The sequence below is a fragment of the Salvia hispanica genome, chromosome 3 (genome assembly GCF_029641045.1).
Source record: "Salvia hispanica isolate PSC_SH4W2 chromosome 3, Shi_PSC_v1, whole genome shotgun sequence".
Taxonomy (NCBI): Eukaryota; Viridiplantae; Streptophyta; class Magnoliopsida; order Lamiales; family Lamiaceae; genus Salvia; species Salvia hispanica.
The window spans coordinates 57,334,457-57,353,616 of NC_142694.1; the positions used below are offsets into that span (position 1 = coordinate 57,334,457).

General features: G+C 38.1%; 4 protein-coding genes across 8 annotated transcripts; 3 read left to right on the forward strand and 1 right to left on the reverse strand.

The window, feature by feature from the left end:
* Positions 1–4,401: 4,401 nt before the first annotated feature.
* LOC125215011 (Autophagy-related protein 13) lies at positions 4,402–8,729 on the forward strand. Of its 2 annotated transcripts, XM_048116289.2 has the most exons (4): positions 4,402–4,551; positions 4,619–6,014; positions 6,096–6,259; positions 8,071–8,729. In XM_048116289.2, exons 2-4 carry the CDS (start codon positions 4,650–4,652, stop codon positions 8,402–8,404), a joined length of 1,863 nt encoding a protein of 620 aa, XP_047972246.2. In that variant the 5' UTR covers positions 4,402–4,551; positions 4,619–4,649; the 3' UTR covers positions 8,405–8,729. The 2 variants fall into 2 exon arrangements, with proteins under 2 accessions (XP_047972246.2, XP_047972245.2); XM_048116288.2 differs by having other exon boundaries at positions 4,415–6,014.
* Positions 8,730–8,907: 178 nt separating this feature from the next.
* On the reverse strand, positions 8,908–11,719 carry LOC125215012 (protein kinase family protein). 4 transcript variants are annotated; one of them, XM_089069439.1, is made up of 9 exons: positions 11,466–11,719; positions 10,837–10,954; positions 10,709–10,767; positions 10,555–10,619; positions 10,103–10,196; positions 9,957–10,037; positions 9,705–9,807; positions 9,541–9,620; positions 8,908–9,453 (listed from the first exon to the last, which is right to left on the reverse strand). In XM_089069439.1, the coding sequence occupies exons 1-8, from the start codon at positions 11,709–11,711 to the stop codon at positions 9,568–9,570; spliced, it is 819 nt and encodes a 272-aa protein (XP_088925565.1). In that variant the 5' UTR covers positions 11,712–11,719; the 3' UTR covers positions 8,908–9,453; positions 9,541–9,567. The 4 variants fall into 4 exon arrangements, with proteins under 4 accessions (XP_088925565.1, XP_047972247.2, XP_088925566.1 ...); XM_048116290.2 differs by having other exon boundaries at positions 9,705–9,816; positions 11,466–11,718; XM_089069440.1 differs by lacking the exon at positions 9,957–10,037 and having other exon boundaries at positions 9,705–9,816.
* Positions 11,720–11,878: 159 nt separating this feature from the next.
* LOC125215013 (BolA-like family protein) lies at positions 11,879–13,520 on the forward strand. The gene is made up of 3 exons (XM_048116291.2): positions 11,879–12,022; positions 12,933–12,955; positions 13,046–13,520. Exons 1-3 carry the CDS (start codon positions 11,960–11,962, stop codon positions 13,236–13,238), a joined length of 279 nt encoding a protein of 92 aa, XP_047972248.2. The 5' UTR covers positions 11,879–11,959; the 3' UTR covers positions 13,239–13,520.
* A 2,868-nt stretch (positions 13,521–16,388) lies between these two features.
* Positions 16,389–18,657, forward strand: LOC125215121 (trihelix transcription factor DF1-like). The gene is made up of 2 exons (XM_048116442.2): positions 16,389–16,848; positions 17,209–18,657. Exons 1-2 carry the CDS (start codon positions 16,637–16,639, stop codon positions 18,488–18,490), a joined length of 1,494 nt encoding a protein of 497 aa, XP_047972399.2. The 5' UTR covers positions 16,389–16,636; the 3' UTR covers positions 18,491–18,657.
* Positions 18,658–19,160: the final 503 nt, after the last annotated feature.

Below are 19,160 nucleotides of genomic sequence, written 5' to 3' on the forward strand. Positions count from 1 at the left end.
TGCTTCATGTAAAGGTTTCATTGTGATATATTTTCACCTTTCGGAATATTTATAACGTTATTCTCTAAATAATTATACAAACCCAAAACCACAAAAAATCAATTAAAGAAGAAAGAAACATATATTTTGGCAGTAAAAAATGAACAAAAGAAAACATTAGAGAAGAAGGGCTGGCTGGCGGAGGGGATACATAAATTTCTAGAATTTTTTTAATAGTAATGCATAATAATAGTAGTAACAATAAAATAAAACAAAATAAAATAGAGTAAATTTGTATCCCACTCTTCGTCTGTGATTGTACATAAATTTTGAAAGTTACCATAAAAGATGGAGTACCTTTTTAGATATTATTTGTGATTTTGTAACTCCCATAAATAGAGTTAGAATAAATTACTAATTTGATAAAAAAAATAAATTATTTTTAAAATATACTCTCTCCGTCTGCGAATAGGAGTCTTGTTTTTCCATTTTAGTCTGCTATGAATAAGATTGCATATTCACTTTTACCATAAATGATAATAGGGTTTCACATTCCACTAACTTATTCCATTGACATTTTATTTAAAACTAATATATACAAGTGAGACTCATATTCTACTAACTTTTTTCCACTCGCTTTTCTTAGCATTTTATAAAATCCGTGCCGCCAAAAAATTAGGCTCCTAATAGCAGACTGGTGTCGGTGTCAGAATTGAAGAGAAGGGGTCAGGCATTCAATGATGAGAAGGGTTTAGACATACTATAACGTCAATATTTAAAAGACCAAAATGCCAAGGACATGAATGACTCGAAATAGTGAAAAAGTAGTATTTTTGATATTATATTATACTCATACGTAGAAGCTTATAATGCCTTTCGTTTTTCTTTAAACATGGTATCTCTGGCGTTCACTTAATATATGTATAGGCCAATTTTGTAGTGCAATTAAATTTTATTTCCTTCTAAAAAAGTTATAGCTAATGTGACAATTTTTTATATTAAAATTCAGAGACAATAAGTTTGAGTCTGAGCACTCCCAATGGAGTTCCCTAAAAACTCCCTTATTTCTCCCTAACTCCTGCCACATCAGCGCCACATCAGCACCAAAATTTATCCCCAGTTTTTAGCCAAGTGCTACATTGGTTTCTCCCTTATTTCTCCCTTATTTCTCCCTAACTCAACATTTCATTTTTACATCATTATTTTTTATATTATTTAATTTTCCCTACAAATGTATTTAATAAATAGACTAATAATGAACAATTCATCGTTGTATTAATCATTGGAAAATATAATACAACGAGAAAAAAAAAACTACAAATAAAAAACGCAAATAAACAAAGATTTAAAAAAAAAAAATCTAAGACGGAGGGGCCGGAGGGGCGTCGGGATCGAGCCCCAGCGTACTCTGCAGGTGTTGGATGCATTTCCAGAGGGCCGCCTTTTCTTCAGGGGTCCCGCCGCCGGTGAAGTACAGCGTGTACATCTGGGTCAGATTGGCGACATTGCTCGAATAAGTGGCTTTTTCTAAGTCGATGACGGATTCCGACGCGACTTCCGACGTTGCGCCCTTCCCCTTCCGCCTCCCCTTCGCCTTCTTCACTCCCTCCGGGCGCTCGTGCGGACCATCCCCACTCAAGTCGATGTGGGCCGCGCTCCCCTCGCTCTCCGAAACGCTAAGTCGCGAGCGCACCGATTTCCCGTGCAGCGCGTCGTGCATTCCCGTCCGGAATTTGGGGAGATCCTTCAGCTTATCGTAGATGTTCCAATACTTGAAGCCCTTCGTCGACAAGTACTGGCTACTATACATCCGGATGGCCTCATCTCGGACCATGTGCTCGTTCTGGCCACTCGTCATGTGAGTCATCAAGTTAGAATAAATACCGTTGAAGTGCCCGCAGTCCCTCATGAGGCGCTCCCAATGCCGACGGATCGCCTCGCTGCCATGGTCCTTCATTGAGGCAGTCTTGTGGCTCCTGTACTTCGCGGCAATCCGCTCCCAGAATATGATCTCAGTCTGGTAGTTGCTGCGCTCCGCGTCCTGTGACGTGTCCGCCCAGCAGTCGGCTATCAGCTCGGACTCTTGCAGAGTGTAAGTAGTCCTTACCCGCTTCGGCCTCTCATCGGAACCCGTATCAGTCGCAGCCGACGACGCCGGCGCCTTCCCCCTCCCGCTCCTAGAAGGCGGCTCGGTGGGCGTTTCTTCCACCTCGAAGTCCTCCGCGCTCAGTGTCGCGGCCTGAGATTCTTGGTCGCCTGGGGTTGATCCGGGGGTGTCGAACTGGGGCCGATACACATCGTCGGCTGGAAAGGGCATTCTGCCGGCAGAGTTGAAGTACGGAGAAAGTCTCCGCGCCGGAGGAGTCTGCAAAGGAGACGGACCCCCGTATGGAAGTTGGCCGGGAGGAGAACCCATCGCCAACAACGACTGCATCCACTGCTCGTTTGCTTCATCCGTGTTGGGAATTTGTGAACTCGACTCTTTCCCCTTACCCTTATCCTTACCCGATCGGGAACTTTTCTTCCAAAAGCTCATAATTTTGATGAAAATTGAAGATTGGGAGAAGAGATTGAAAATGGAGAGAATGAAGATTGTGGGTGATGAATGGAGGAAGTGGAGGAAATATTTATAGGGGTGGAATGTAAAATAGCCGTTGGGTTCAAAAAAAAAAAAAAAAAATTTTAATTATCGCCGATTATCGCCGAGCGTCGCCACAGTGGCCGGCGATCGCTCGGCGATAATCCGGCGTTAGAACGCCACTCGGCGAAGCAACGGCAACATTATCGCCGAATTATCGCCGACTTCGCCACAATGGCCGGCGATAATTCGGCGATAACCGGCGATTTATCGCCGAGAATTCGCCACCTCCATTGGGAATGCTCTTACAAACTATTTTTCGTCCTTTTTGGATGGAGTTGTCAAAAGTAAATAGCCAAGATTAAAATAATTTATTAATTATGTTGATAAACAAATAAAACATCCAAACATTTTATAAAAAATATAATACATTCTTGACATTCTTTATTTAAGATGATCTTGAAACATTTGAACTAAACCAATTTTAGTTACTGGCGATTTTTGTTGCAATGTCCAATGACAGTTGGTTTCCACGCTGCGAGTTCTTTGTTAATTATTGGGTTACGAAAAAGTCGTAGAATCTTGATCAATCATGAGACTACTAATTCAGTGTTCAAGTCAATTTTGGGTTTGCGACATCAGCTCTATCCTATTGTTGTCTATGACGAGCTTTAGTGCCAATTTGATGTCGCTCAATGATTGATAGTCAGCGACAAAATCGTCGTTGAAGAAATTGGGGAGATTGTTATAGCATAATTAAGAAACCGTGTTAGCTGAATCAACGTCACGTCTCTCATAAATATTAACTCAAACACGATAATCCTTGTTTATTTAAGTTAAGGGCATGCTCGATCATACAGTAATGGCTCGAAATAGCCTCAAATCGGGCCATTAATGGTTGTTCGGTGTGTGTGCTTCATTTATGGAGGGCCCTCGAAGGTCTGATACCATAACTCTATCTCGTCAAACTAATACAAACACACGAATCACCTCGCTTTTCATTTCTCCGATTCTTATTTTTCGTTATCACACGTTTCATACGAAATTTGCACAAGTATAGTCTATCCCTTCGTGTGGCCTTTTTGAGCATCGCCAATGACAGCGGTGGCGGTCCAACCGCAGTCGCCATTGTAGCAACCACTTTTCTGCCGATGGTGCGCGCCGGCGCCGGAATTGAAGGAGTGCTCAAATGAAGATGATGAGGGCTTGGCAAAAACTAGCAGCATATGAAATGTGCAATGAAACCCATTTCTGGATGCACATCATAGAGAATGAACAACCGGTATTAACATCAAATTAGTGGACCTCACCGCCATCATTTCTCTCAAGTTTTATTTTTTTCATTTTCACTCTGGAAGGCGAATACGACCTAAGTGTTCTTGCATCTTGAAACTATGTTGCAATTGTATCGTCAATTTCTTCTAAAATTTTGCGACTCCTACCATAACATCCTTCCCAACTACTCTGCATGCATAAATCTCTCGATTACAACAAATGGTTACAAAATAAAGCAAGAATAATTGAAATATGATTAACCTATTCTAAGGACTACCTATGATATTAAAAGTTATTAGAAATTGAAAAAGCTAGAAGACCTAATTTATAGTACTACTAGTTCACTGTCTCATTTATCGAGTTACATTTGATAAGTTTTTATACTCCATTTGTTAATTATTTTATGTGTTATAGAGTAATTTTTATCTCTATATATGATTTCTTATGCAAGTATGCCTTAACCTCACCATAATTTAATTGTATAGATGTAACCAACAAATCAAAATATATATAATCAAACAATTTAAAAAGTTCAAAAAATAAACACACTTGACTTTCTCAGTCCCAAAATCAAAATCAAGATAAACCACTTCATTGTCTCTCTCTCATCTGAACTCTAACATACACTGCGACTTCAACGGACGGAAATACCCTCAAACCCCTCTTTTGAAGCAATCCCCATTGAAGCAGTCCACGATCACTCCTCGGCCGCCGTCACGGTTCATCTCTGTTTCTGTTATCTTATGTTTCGATATTAGCATTTGATTCCGTGAAGTTGTTTTTTAGGTTTAATTGGGGATTTTCTGTTAAAATATCAATGGCTTCTTCTCACGGGAACACTCATTCGGAGCGAGCCAAAATGGAACAGATTATCACCGAGTTTTTCGCCAAAAGCCTTCACATAATTCTCGAATCGCGCTGCCCTTATGTCTCCTCTCGCAATTACAGCGGGGAGCAGGTTTTGTCCTCGCTGTCTCCCTCCTCTTCTTCCTCGTCTTCTTCCAGTTTTAGGCCTCGGGATAAGTGGTTTAATTTAGCACTTAGGGATTGCCCTGCTGCCTTAGAGAACATAGACTTTTGGCGCCAGAGTAACCTTGAGCCTATGATTGTTGATGTTATACTAATGCAGAGGCCTATTGATTGGGATCCTTTGAATTTCTCCCCGAAAACGGGGTTTGTGTCGGGGAAGGAGAGGCACTACTATGGCTCGGATAATGAGGAGTTTGGGTGTGAAGGGAAGAATGAGAGGATTATTGAGAGATGGGTTTTGCAATATGAGAGTAAGAAGAATGGTGGCTCGACTGGGAGTAAGAAGAGGTCGAATTGTACGAGCTCTCATGCTTTGTATAAGAAGTCTATACTGTTGTTGAGGTCTCTGTATGCCACAGTTAGGCTTTTGCCAGCTTATAAGCTGTTTCGGGATCTCACTTCATCGGCTCATATTAGGATGTATAATCTTGCCCATCGTGTTTCGTCTTTTGTTGAGCCGTTCACCCGCAGAGAAGAGGCAGATATGCAGCGATTTGTATTTACTCCGGTTGACACTTCTTGTGGCAGGCTTTGCCTCTCAGTATTGTATCGGTCATCTGTAGTGGATATGGGTTCGGATCCTTCGACTCCTATATCACCGCAGTTCATTCCAGAATATGTTGGGAGTCCCATGGCGGAACCACTGAAAAGGTTTCCTTCTGGTTTTGTATCACAGAGCTCCCCATCTTCGTCTCCATTTGGAAGGAGGCATAGTTGGAGTTATGACTTGTATCGAGCATCCCCACCTTCAGCTAACCCCTCGCCTTCACCTTCGCCAACATACTCCGATTCCCATGCCTCTTTAGCAAAACAGCGCTGCCGTCGTCTCCCACCACCATCCTTGCCTCATCATGTACCTGATGAAACACTTGTCGCTTACATGAAGACTCCAAGTTATGATGAGTATTGGCCTTCCCCTGTGTTTTCACCATCTCCATCTCCATCACCACCCACCTATGTTCCCAATAGTCATATATCTAAAGCTCTTTTGCGGTGTGAAAGTGCTCCTGTTAGCATACCTGTGACAAGACTTTCTAGCATGCCTTTACTGCCAAACAAACAATTGATGCCCCCTTCACCTCCCATGAAAGCTACTCTACTATCAGCTGCTGAGAACATTGCACATGTGAGGCCAACCTCAACAGCTGACAAGGCATGTAGTTTGATTATAGTGTAGATTATAATTTTTTCAGTTTGTGACAAATGCTTTACTAAGTAGTGCTTCATGCTGCAGTTACTCTCGTTCAGCAAGGATAGACCACACCAGATACCTGGGGCAAGACCATCAGTGAATAGCTCACCATCTAAATCATTTTCCAGTAGGTTATCATTTCAGGATGATTATGATGATGGACCATTTGTTGTCGAGGATGACGAAATACTCGATCCAAGTTCCAGGTAATTGTGCAACCTTGTACAGTACTTTAATTTTCCCAATTGCACAAATAGAACATGCTTCTCCATGTTTAGATATTTTGGTGTTATACATCTGAGATATGTGTGATTAGCCTACTGAATGCATCAGCAACCTGGAGTTCCTTGAAGGGGGAAGATATATTTGTGCCTAGGATTAGCACCTCTTTGGAATTAGGAATAGTAATTATTTCTAGCAAACTTAAGATTCTGAAGAATTTTCTTTTTCAAAAGCTGCATATGTAAATTATTTTAAAGTACTTTAATCTCTTCTCATCCTATTTAAAAGTTCTGGTTAGGGAGACAGAAACTAAGTTTGCTAGTGAAGTTACTATATGGTATGCTTTCAGATATATTGTACACCTCACTCTACTAGCTCCCCCAAATTGTTTGGTCCTAGATGTTACTTTGTGAGATTCTCATGACATTCTTTGAAAAGAAAATTGATTAAGCTATTGTTTTGTTTTCATCACCAGGATTGGTCTTTGATGTTCATTATTCATAACTCTGCAAAAGATGAAGCATTAACTAGTGTTTGTATAACTCATGTTGCCATAAGTTTGCTTGCTCTAATCAAAACCTTACGTTTCCTCAACTGTTCTCGGCATAGACACTCTTCTGGTTGTTTAAGTAATATACTTCTGATTTCCGAATTCTAAAGTGTAAATTAAAAAATATCCAGTCATTATATATCAACCAAAGATCACGTGCAATTAACCACCTCTGCACTGTATTAATTTGCTCATTGATAGCATAAAAGGTTCTAGGCGACCACAATGAGAACTTAGTATTTAATTCAAATGTGGCCTACTCTTGCACCTTTATGCTAGAACTTAGATAAACTTTTTTCCTGAGCTACCACCACCATAATGTTTGTAGAACACCATCTGACATGCCTCCTACAACCCAATCATTTCAGGAATTGCACTTTCATATACGCAATGTGTTAATCACTTAATCTCCAGTTCATGATTTGCATTTTGTAAGGGTTCATGAATTACACATTCACATCATAGTTGCATACTCTTGTGGACAATATAAAGGTTATTAACTGTACTCCCAATCATAAGATTAATTGAAAATCTACAACATATTGCTAACAGGACTTTCAGCTAACTTTCAAGTTTTAACCAGTCCTCAAAATTCTCACATATGTTAGTCCCAGTGCACAAGCACAATCTCCATGATATGTACATTATATAGTACAGCCTTTTTCAGCCTGTTAATGAAAAAATAATCATTACAAATCATTCAAGATTGTAGCGTCCTAATGACTATATCCATTCAACTACTTCAATATCAATTGAATAATGATAGACCAATAATCACTGGCCGTCAATTCTATATCTGGAAATGTGAGGAAGATAACATACTTTGATGTATGATCCTTCTCTTTTTTATGCGCTTGCATATGCTACTGATCTGAAGAAAAAATGTTTGATCCTGTCACAACTACTGTTTTTAATATTAATTGAAAAGGTGAAGTTCAGTCTTTTGTATAATGTAGTAAAGCTGATTACTAATTACTGGGGCATGCTTTAGACCAAACTGTTCAAATATTATGTGCTGAATTTTGTTGGCTTGGATGTCGATTACATTTTGAGGTTGTAGTGTTGTTTTGCCATTTCTACTAATGTGAACAAACTAGCCAGATATACATTCAGTCTGCACCAAGACAATTAATTTGTGCCTTATTCTAAGTTCAAGTTTGATCTTCATGACCTGAAATAGGATGTAGTACTTAAATGGCTGCTTGAAATGAACTTGAACTAACCAGTCCTGGATGGTTCTGACAGGTCAGGTTTGTTTGAGCTGCCAGGACATCCGAATGAGCCCGGGGGTAATTTATTTGTTAAAAGATCACAAGATGCTGCTGTCGGTGCTCTTGTTCGTATGCTGAAGAAAGCACCACCTCTCCACCAAGATCTACAGGGCTCCACGCTTCAGACACCGACCAACAGTATCAAGGACACAACTGAAATATCTGAAGAGCCAAGAGTCCAGCAGTCTTCTGCTTCAAATAGTGTGTCATCTGGGCTTGGGCTCGTGACATCCAAGACTACAGCTAATGCTCTGGAGGAGCTCCATGGCTACAGAAAAATGAAAGAGTCGTTGCTTAAATTGAAGTAAATCCTGAGGTCTCAGCTCTGCTTAGCGGGTTCATGCAAGTATAAGTTAAGGTCATCCCTATAGTAAAGATCTATCTGTACAGAATGTGTTTGCCATGGTTCGTTTAATTTTGTTTGAAGATCTTGGTGAAATCGTCCATTTTCTGTGTACATATATGATTTTGACAGTGAGGCCAGATTTGGCGTCTGATCTAACTACGAAAGTTGGGCATAAAACTTATTGTAAAGGTTGGTTAAGTTATGTAAATAAAGCTGTGTATATAGAGTTGTATAGTTGCAGTTGAGAAGAATGTTGCTATGAGAAGATGGTGATATTTCTTTTGCTTGATGGATGGAATCTAAGCAGGAAATAGCACCCCATTAATCTTCAACTTTGGATTGGAATTTTGTCACCCTACCAAAATGCTATTTATAGTTTCCACAATGTTTCATTTCGGGTCTCCATATCTTATTCTCATACGATAGAAGGCCGAATTACTCTTTAAAGACAACTGTGCAGATAAATAAGAAGCCTTAATCCATGACTCTTCACTAATCTCCAATTATTACTCGTTGAGGATATTGAAGGTACAAATGAACAGAACATTTTACAGAAGGAATAATAATAGTACATGGCCTCAACGAGTTGATAACATTCCGTTCTTCAACAGTCCAGTCGCAAGCCGCCCTCAGCCTGAGCCTGTGATACCTTCTGATATGGTCAAATCGGAGCTCAGATGAGATTAAAACCACCGTGGACTGAACAAGCAGAAATCATGGATCCTTTGTTCAGGTAAAAACACCAAGAGAGTCACTTTCATGCAACATCATCCCTCTTCATGTGGTGGCATTATGATTATTATCACAGTGACACCTCAGCCCACAAACGTATCTTGAGTATGTCGCAAAGGTCAATTGGAAAAGGTGTCACAGGTAGCTCGAGCAGATGTGCGTTTGTTCTTGATATCAGTAAGCCGGTGTACTTTTTAGGCTGGTGCAGCTTTTACTTGCTATGCTTAAAATAACTGAACATGCTATGATTATGGCAGTGACAGCAGATTACAACGGTACCTGATGATTATCAAGCTCGTCAACATATGTATGATAAGACACAGAGAAATTCCTAGTAAGAAAATACAGCTTTAAGCTTTTACTTACTTCATCAGTTGGGAAACTACTCCAACTTCAATGATTTAGGAAGTTGTGTTGATAAAATTCCTCGAATGATAGACGACCATCTGCAAAGAAAGCTCATACTGTGACTCGCTATACTCGAACTGTTTCAGTTTGACGTGTCCTAATCATTTGTATAGAGCTTAGACCTGGACTAATGGATAGCAACCGCGAACACAAGTCAACACAATCAGGATGCAACTGTGGAAGAATTAAAGGAGCGAATGGAAGAGAGGTAGACTTCTTGATATTCTGCAGAAGCTGGATAACACTTTACTTATGAGAGAGACTATATTTAAGAAAAAATGTAGTAATACTATTAAAATGAACACAATCTCAAAAGTGTTAGTCTATATTAGAGAGATCTGAAGTCTGCCAGTTGAAATGATTTCATATGCTACCTGAACCCTACTCCTGCCATGAAAAGGGGGATAACCATTAAGAAGTTCGAAAAGAATTGCACCAACACTCCACATATCGACCTATCAAGAAGCTTAGATCATTATTCTTTGATAATACTATAATCTAGTCAAGAAATATAACAAACCTTGTGATTGTATCTCTGGAACTGTAGAATTTCTGGAGCCATGTAAAATACAGATCCACACACTGTCTGTGCAGAGTCATCAGGTAGTAATATCCTGAGCCCCAAACGAAAAATCCAAGTTAAACTGATAATAGATGGACTGTTACAATATAATACTCCCTCCGTTCCATAGTAATGGAGGCGAAACTTTTCGGCACGGAGATTAAGAAAAATTGTGTTAGGTGAGTTAAGTAAAGAGAGAATAAAGTGGGAAATGAAAAAGGTAGAGAGATGAAGAGAGAAAAAAAATAAGAGAGAGTAAAGTAGGTGTGGAAAAATGTGTTGACTTTTACTAAAAAGGGAAATGACTCTATTACTATAGAACGTACCAAAATGGCAAAATGACTCTATTACTATGGAACGGAGGGAGTAATAATTAGCATACTTTAGTCTAGATCTTTTAGCAATATTACCTTGATAGTCCAAAATCAGCAATTTTTAGAACCGGGTCATACTCAGAGCCAGACAAGAGTATATTCTGAGATGGTTGCAGGGAAGAGACACGTTGTTGAGTTGTCTGAACATGATGGGCAAATAATAACAGTTGAGCTTGAAATAGGGACATACCTCAGGCTTGAGATCACGGTGAACAATATGATTCTGTTTCAACACTTGGAGGCCATTACCTGATACTCTAAGTTTATATCAAATAAGTAATATATATACTTCCATTTAGCGGTTGAACAAAATTTTACCTAGCTGCTGCATGAATCTTTTGGCTAGACACTGTTGAACTCTGCCGTGGAGTCGGATGAAAGAAGCTAAATCCCCCCCCTCGCAAAACTCCATGACAAGGATAACATAATCCTGATACTGAGCATGGTTTTGTCTTATCTTATCAGGGAGTATACAATAATGGGCTGTTCAGTTTGCAAGATTATATATCGGGATTAAATATGTTTTGTATTTGGTTCATGAGATTGAATCTTCCAACTTAATCCTAGATGGATAATCATGTGATAATTAGTCATAGCCACTCCCTCCAACTAAAATAATCTCACAACTCAATTCTAAATGGATAATCATGTGATATTTAGTCATGACAATCGAACGGCACCTAAATGAAGTAAAAAGTAAAACCCTTGGAGCTCACAAGTTCAAAACACAAGGGCTGAGCCTGAGAACTGAAAGCCTATCTCTCTGTAGGAAGCCAGATTTGTTACACTTCTCTAAATCATAATCAAATATGATCATTCTCAAGTTAAATATAGAAACTTGTACATAAAATACATGTTGTTGCATAAAAAGTTCAAAATAGGTGAATTAATTACAAAAATTCATAGCAAAATTGACAATTTGTAAGCAACGAAAGGGAAGAGGTTACTGTGAAGAAATGGAGGAGGCGGATTATGTTGGGGTGGTTAACGGAGGACAAGAAGGCGAGCTCGCAGTCGAGGCAATTCCTGAGGTGTGACGTCAGCTTGGTGGCCGCTATTTGCTTCAGAGCCACCGCATCACCGCTGCTTCTGTGGTTCGCTTTCCACACCTTCGACACCACACTCTCTCCGATTTTCTCCCTCAAAATGTAATCTCCTAAAATCTCTAAATCCTCCCCCATTTTTCCTATCATCCAGTTTTGAATAATAATTTAATCTTTTTATTACTACTAGTATTAAATAGTTCAAATAATAAAATTCAATTAAAATACGGGCCAAAATGAATTTCAAAAGCAAGCGCAGAGCCCATTTAAGCCCAAAGCGAAGCCCATTTGACTTCTATGTATATCAAAAGAGAATCATTTCTTTTGAAGAAAGTAGTATCTTTATTTACAAAGTTGGAAGCTTAAAACCCACGCACAGAAAAAACGCAGACTCAGAGATGGCGGTGAGCAAGGAGCAAGTTGAATCAACCTTGAAGTCCAAGCTCAATCCTTCTCATCTTGTAATTTCTATATTCATTTATCACTCTTCTCTTTGCCTTCCCCATCCATTTTATTACTGCTGAATGATTAGTTTCTGGAATGTTACTATTTAATGTGTGATTCTCTTAATTTTGGGGGAATAACGACTGTGGCAGGTGTGAGTTGGTCAAATCTCGTTTCTATTTCGGGGATAATGATTAGAATTTTACAGTTTTAGATTTGAATTTGATCTTCCCTTTGATCAATTAACATGTCACTGGGAGTATTTGTATGGATTGAGTTATATATCTATAGACTAGGTTCTAGGGTTCTCTATTTTGAGTTCGTTGCTGTTGAGCCTGGGAAAAAATATTGAGAGTCATTCCACAACCTGATTGAGGATTAAATATGGTTTGATGTAGCATTAACTGAAATCACTCACTGTTTACACAACCATGAAATCATTCAGCTATATATGAGCTTAGTGCTCAATAGTTTCTAGTAGCACAAGGGATTTTTTTTATCAAGCTCTGGCTATGAGGGGAGGGGGTTGTGAGGTATTTCATTGATATGTATAATTGTACTTGTATCTTCTCAAAGCTTCCTCATCAACGAGTTATACCGAGCTGGAGTGTAACAATGTCTTCAAATTTTGTAAGTGGCTTACATATGTGGGGAGATATCATCAAAACTATGCATCGGATTCTAATGGATTCGTGCAGTTTGAGGTTTTTTAATGAGTCCGAGGCAAGAGGTTGTGTTTGTATGCGTGTCTGGGGTCGAAGGGCTTTACTTAAACTTGTAGTTGGGGGAGGATGGAGGACAACCATGCTATGCTGTTATCTTTTGAAACTATTACTTTTTTTTGTGCTTTCAAAATTCATTGCATTTCATTGACGTTATTGTCTTCCTTGGAATTCTTACCTTTGTTTTCATCTGTTCTAATTTCAGGATGTTATCGACACATCTGGGGGGTAAGCACACATGCAAATACAACCGAACTTCTTATAATGATTTGTAGTGTAATAATCCATGTATTTACCCAACTTTATGGTTGTTGCTAGTTGTGGTGCAAGTTACAGCATTGAGATTGTATCACAAGAATTTGAAGGAAAAAGACTGCTGGAGAGGCACCGGCTGGTGAATGCTGCGTTGGCGGAAGAGATGAAACATATTCACGCTCTCTCCATAACAAAGGCTGTGACCCCTGATCAATGGAAAGAGCAGGAGGCCAAAAAGTCTCAACAAGATGCCTGAAATATGCGGGTACACCTATTATACTAGTAGCATGTCTAGCTGGAAATTTGCCAAAGTTACTCTCGTCTATCCATTTCATGGCTTTGTAACAGAAGAACGCTAACATGAGAGCGTTGGGAGCCTGTTAATACCTTATGGGAAGTACTGTTGCTTAGAATAATTTGGCTTAATATTGGCATTTCTAGCTTGAGCTTGCGTATATCAAGCTATTCACTAGATTTCCTAACTGTTACATTCTGTTATGGAGTAGAATAATTTGGCATGTGTGCTGCTGCTGACTAATTTTTCTGTTCAAAATTTCAAAATCCTTGTGTCAAAATTTTAACTACCCCTTCCATTGTTGTTTTTTTTATCATCGTTGTCAAGCAGGAATACGTGCAAATGCATTTTTTGGTGATTTTTTTTGTCGGGGTGAGCATAAATTTTGAAATTCATAAACGACCGAAATATTGAATTTAGATTGGTTTTCTCAGATTTTGCCTTCGGATTAGAGTTTTTCTCTTTCAAAATTCGTTTTTCTGGATCTGTCTGACTGATTGACTGTTGTATGATAAAAAAATAATTAGGTTTTAATTTTTTGGATTTTTTTACCGATAATTCAATTCAGTTTTGATTATTATTTCTAATATTACAAATTTTTATCTCGATTTTATAACTGTTGTTTTTCATTAGATCTCTTTAAACGACCGAAATATTGAATTTAGATTGGTTTTCTCAGATTTTGCCTTCGGATTAGAGTTTTCTCTCTTTCAAAATTCGTTTTTCTGGATCTGTCTATGACTGATTGACTTTTTTATGATAAAAAATAATTAGGTTTAATTTTTTGGATTTTTTTACTGATAATTCAATACAGTTTTGATCATTATTTCTAATGTTACAAATTTTTATCTCAATTTTATAACTGTTGTTTTTCATTAGATCTCTTTAAAAATAAAATTACAAACTCTTTTTTTTTTGGTTTTAGCAAAAATCAAGTTTAAAATCGAATGCTCAGCCTTGTACATTTTTCATGGTGCATGTTAGCATGTAGGTGTGCATGGCGTTGTGCAACAATTCAACATTTTTTGGGTATTGTTTTCAACTTGATCGTCTGCTATTTCTATAACTTTTAGAGCATCCCCATCCGTGCTCTTTGGCCAGAGCACGTATGTAGGCCCGGATCCACTTTTATTCATTTTTTACTCCTTGCTCTTAAGCAAGAGCACAACACCCACATTCATGCTCTTCCGCAAGGACAAGCTTAATGGTGCCACCATTCCATTATTCAATTTAAATAAAAACATTTTCACAATATTAAAATGCATTAAAAATACACGAAAATTTGAAGTATAATTTGATGTAAAGAATGGATGATGAATGTGAGTATTTATAAATAATTTTGGGATAATTTTTTTTTAAATCAAAAAAATTTGGAAAAAATGGTAAAGAAATAGCTATATTTTTGGGAATCCGAGAATATTTTTTATTCTTTTTTTCGGATTATTTTTTATTTTTTTACGAATTTTTAAAAAATAAATAAATTTATCGGAATAAAAACGAGCCAATCATGCAACGCCACATCGCCCTGCTCAGCGGCACAGACGTACTCTTATTATCGAGCAGCGCCCTACCGTCGGCACGGACAGCGCATGACGCACTGTCGGCACGGACGACGTCCGTCTTACGGACAACCGCTGCGGATGCTCTTAGTGATATTCTATAAAAGTTCAAATTTTCAATCTCTTAGATCCGTTAGGTACCATAAAATTAAATTATAATCATAATTTTATGAAATTTATTAATTCAATTCTAATTTTTTTGAATGGCGAACTTAAATACTAATTCCTCCGTCCTGGCTATGATGATGACACATTTTTTAGTTGGCACGAAATTTTAAAAATTATTGGTTAATGTGGTTAATTGGAGAGAGAAAAAGAGTGAGTCACTTATATAATGTATTCATAGTTACATGATGAAACTTGAAATATTTTCTAATATAAATATTCCTTCCTCCATTTTTTAAAAATATAAACTTTTGATATAGCAAGAGATTTAATATAAAATTGATAAAATAAGAGAAATGTAAAGAAGACTGTGTTATTAAAAAATAGGTCTTATCTCATAGAGAGATTTTTTTTTTCTAAAATATTAAGTTTCTACTTTTATAAAATAGACCAGAATAGAAGGAGTTTCTATTTTTAAGATACTGGTGTAACAATATAAAGCTAAGCTTGAAATTATAGGATGCATTCATATCATATAAATGCAAAGTGTGGTACATGTGCTTAATTTAAAATTTTTTTGTAGTTGGGTGCTTAGTTTGGAATTTGTTATTAATTTCCAATAGTTTGGATAAATGAAAGTACACAAACAAATATCTTACAGAGCTAGGGAGATATTTAAGTTTGAAATTTGTTTTAAAAAGTGTGAAACGACTAAAAACATGCAAGCATCAAAGGCCGCAAATGATATTTTTAAATTTTAGGGACCGAATATGTGTAAAGTCCAAAAATAATTTTTGTAGTTCACTCATTAATTTATTGTGACTTTTGTACCTTTGGTTGTTATATTTTTACCACATGCATAATAATCATCTAAAAATTAACCATCATAATATAGTACAATATCAAATATACTCTGAAATTAAGTACTAAAAAGTTATTAGCATTTCAATAATAAATTTCTTTAGAATTTAAATTGTGTACGAAAAATTGCAAAAGATACGAAAATGGTCTAATTTAATACTTTGAAGGTTATAAGATTATCTAGAACTTAATAAAAAAAAATTAGAATACTAACTTAGATGAAAATTTTTAGTTTCATTAATACAAAAAATAAAATAAAAGATTCATATGTGACTATTATTGATCAAATTTAAATTGAAAGGGCAGAAAATTCATAATTTGGAAACGCTGGACACTGAAGTGTAATTTTCCTAAAGATTGTTCTCATGTCAATTTCATGTATTAAATGAAAATATGCGATAGTGCAAGTGATTGTAATGCAATAATAAAACATCTTCTTTGTAGTATTAAATGCCATATATATTTAATATGTAAATTTGAATTATTTTTTGTGAAAACAATAGTGCATATCGTAAAAGTCAAATACATTTGAAATTGTAGAATTTCACCTTTTCAAACCAATGAAATTCCGACATATTGACTACGATTCCATACCACAACGCCGCTCTCTTATCCTCACAGATAAAACAAAGCAAACCCTACTTCTTCACCACCCCTTTTTTGTGCTTAATTTTGAAAATTTGCCAGAAAAGATAATAATTGAAGCCAGTAAATCTGAGGAGAAGATAATAATTTCCCAGAAAATTCAAACAAGATCGAGTAATTTTTACCTTAACTGCTCAAGCAAAAATTCACCCGATTAAAAAAGCTTGTCTCAAATTTGGGGAGGAAAGCATGCTGGAGAGCTCTATTTTCGTCGAAAACAATGGCGGCTCAGCTCCAGTCGCCGCCAGGATTAACGACGAAGACGGCGACGGCGAGCGGAGCTCAGGCGGACCGCGGTGGCCGCGCGAGGAGACATTGTCGTTGCTCAAAGTAAGGTCTGAAATGGACACAGCATTTCGTGACTCCCCGCTTAAAGGTCCTCTTTGGGATGAAGTTTCCAGGTAGGCAGCTCTCATTTCCAATTTTAGTGCTTCGTAATTTGCCCCAATTCCCTTCTCTAGCTCTGTTTCTTCATCGAATTGAATCAATTTAGGTTTTTGCTGCAAGTTTATGTTGTTTGGATTGAATCTTTGCTGATTGATTGATTCAATTTGTGGTTTTGCCCTTTATCGAGCTGTGAACTGGATGTGTGAACTGTTTTTGCATAATTAATTGCTGGTTTATGGAATTGGGCGAATTTTTTGGGTTTTGGAGTTTATGGTTTATGGAATTAGGCGAATTTGTAGGGTTTTGGAGTTTATGATTTATGGAATTAGGCGAATTTGTAGGGTTTTGGAGTTTATGATTTCTGTTGCTATCAGGAAATTAGGTGAGCTTGGATACAATCGAAGCGCCAAGAAATGCAAAGAGAAGTTTGAAAACATTTATAAATATCACAGAAGGACCAAAGATGGCCGATCCAGTCGGCACAACGGCAAAAACTATAGATTCTTCGAGCAATTAGAGTTTCTCGACGCCCAATTCTCTATGCCATCCACTCCGTTGAACCAGATTCCTTCCTACGCAGTCGATGCCACGGCTGCAATGGCCAAGGGCGGTGTCACTTTCAGTCAGGACTTCTCCGTGTTACCTTGTTCAAGCCAAGACCCTGATGCTGAGTTCCTGTCGGCCTCCACGTCCACTGCATCATCGTGTGGGAAAGACTCCGAGGGGAGTGTGAAGAGGAATAGGAAGCTAGCAGACTATTTGGAGAGGTTGATGAAGGATGTCTTGCAGAAGCAAGAGGATTTGCTCAACAAGTTCGTTGAAGCTATAGAGAAATGCGAGAAGGATCGGATAGCTAGGGAGGAAGCATGGAAGGCGCAAGAAACGGCCAGGATAAAGAGGGAGCAGGAGTTTCTGGCTCAAGAAAGAGCAATTGCAGCAGCTAAGGATGCGGCTGTGCTTGCCTTCTTGCAGAAGATCGCTCAGCAGATGCCTTCACTGCACGTCCCAGAAATCCTCGGTCCATTGTTTGAGAAAGCTTCTGGGAAACAAGAGAATGAGTTGGAGAAGGTTAGCTACTTACTAGAGAATGGTGGAGGTGAGACTTCCACTCACACTGGCAAGCATGATCACAGTGGAGGGGAGAACACCATTCAGGGGAGCTCCTCAAGGTGGCCGAAGGCGGAAGTAGAAGCTTTGATATCGCTCAAAACTGATCTTGATTTGAAGTACCAAGACAGTGGGCCGAAAGGGCCTCTGTGGGAGGAGATCTCGGCTTGCATGAAGAAGATGGGGCACGACAGAAATGCAAAGAGGTGTAAAGAGAAATGGGAGAATATAAACAAGTACTACAAGAGAGTGAAAGAGAGCAACAAGAGGAGGCCGGAGGATTCGAAAACATGCCCTTATTTTAGTATGCTGGATTCTCTGTATGCCAAAAAGTCGAAGAAATTGCAACATAATTTGAACAACTTGAAGCCTGAGCAAATCTTGATGCAGATGATGGGCCAACAGCCACCGCCCCAGCAGCATGGATCAGATCCGTTGCTTGGGGAATACGATGACATCAGCCACCAGGATCAAGAAGACGATGCAGAGAGCGGTGATGGTTATCAGATCGTTGCCAACAATCTGTCCTCGGTGACCACTCTGGGGTGATTGGGAAGTTCGGATGAACAAATCATGGAACTTACTGAGATTTTGCCATGTAAACATGGGAATTCATCTCTTGTTAAACCGTGTAGTTATATGTGAGTTGGTTTGTAATATGGTAATGAGTAATTTTGTCGCAATAAAGGATGAATTAATTTCGGTTTTTTTTTCTACCTCTTGAGTGAATTTTCGGTACCTAGAGCTTGCTTTACCAAGTGTAGTTTGAGGAAGGATGGCTTTGGTGATTTGGAGATTTTAAGATGTTTATGCTCTATCCAATAGATCGGGAATTTGAGTCATTACATAGTTCATAATTAGCAATAGTTATTCTGTGTGTCAACATTGTTATATGATTTGTCGGGCGTATTTTAGTTTTATAGAAAATTATAGTAGTGCTATAGTAATCCAATTCTCATAGGGGTAGTATATGAATATGTGATTTTAGCCGTTATTTATTTATTTATTTATATACTACATTTATTATACACATGTTTGTCTATTCATATAACAAGTAAATATTAAAAGCACCATGCAATTCATACTGCTCCCTCCATCCTATTATAAGTGAGGCGTGTTTTCTTTTAGACCATCCCATCATATATGAGATATTTTCTTTTATGACAAAAATTATATCTTCATTCCTGCTTTATTTTCTCGTACTTTTTTTCACTTCTAA

Excerpts from the sequence above, each read along its gene's own strand:
- LOC125215011 (XM_048116289.2), top strand. The coding sequence starts at position 4,650 with ATGGCTTCTTCTCACGGGAACACTCATTCGGAGCGAGCCAAAATGGAA. Across the intron at positions 6,015-6,095 it reads CAACCTCAACAGCTGACAAG|TTACTCTCGTTCAGCAAGGA; the intron begins GCATGTAGTTTG and ends TTCATGCTGCAG. Across the intron at positions 6,260-8,070 it reads ATACTCGATCCAAGTTCCAG|GTCAGGTTTGTTTGAGCTGC; the intron begins GTAATTGTGCAA and ends TGGTTCTGACAG.
- LOC125215012 (XM_048116290.2), bottom strand. The coding sequence starts at position 11,711 with ATGATAGGAAAAATGGGGGAGGATTTAGAGATTTTAGGAGATTACATT. Across the intron at positions 10,768-10,836 it reads AAGATTCATGCAGCAGCTAG|GTAATGGCCTCCAAGTGTTG; the intron begins GTAAAATTTTGT and ends TTAGAGTATCAG. Across the intron at positions 10,197-10,554 it reads GCTGATTTTGGACTATCAAG|GATATTACTACCTGATGACT; the intron begins GTAATATTGCTA and ends TTTGGGGCTCAG.
- LOC125215013 (XM_048116291.2), top strand. The coding sequence starts at position 11,960 with ATGGCGGTGAGCAAGGAGCAAGTTGAATCAACCTTGAAGTCCAAGCTC. Across the intron at positions 12,023-12,932 it reads AGCTCAATCCTTCTCATCTT|GATGTTATCGACACATCTGG; the intron begins GTAATTTCTATA and ends TTCTAATTTCAG. Across the intron at positions 12,956-13,045 it reads GTTATCGACACATCTGGGGG|TTGTGGTGCAAGTTACAGCA; the intron begins GTAAGCACACAT and ends GGTTGTTGCTAG.
- LOC125215121 (XM_048116442.2), top strand. The coding sequence starts at position 16,637 with ATGCTGGAGAGCTCTATTTTCGTCGAAAACAATGGCGGCTCAGCTCCA. Across the intron at positions 16,849-17,208 it reads CTTTGGGATGAAGTTTCCAG|GAAATTAGGTGAGCTTGGAT; the intron begins GTAGGCAGCTCT and ends TGTTGCTATCAG.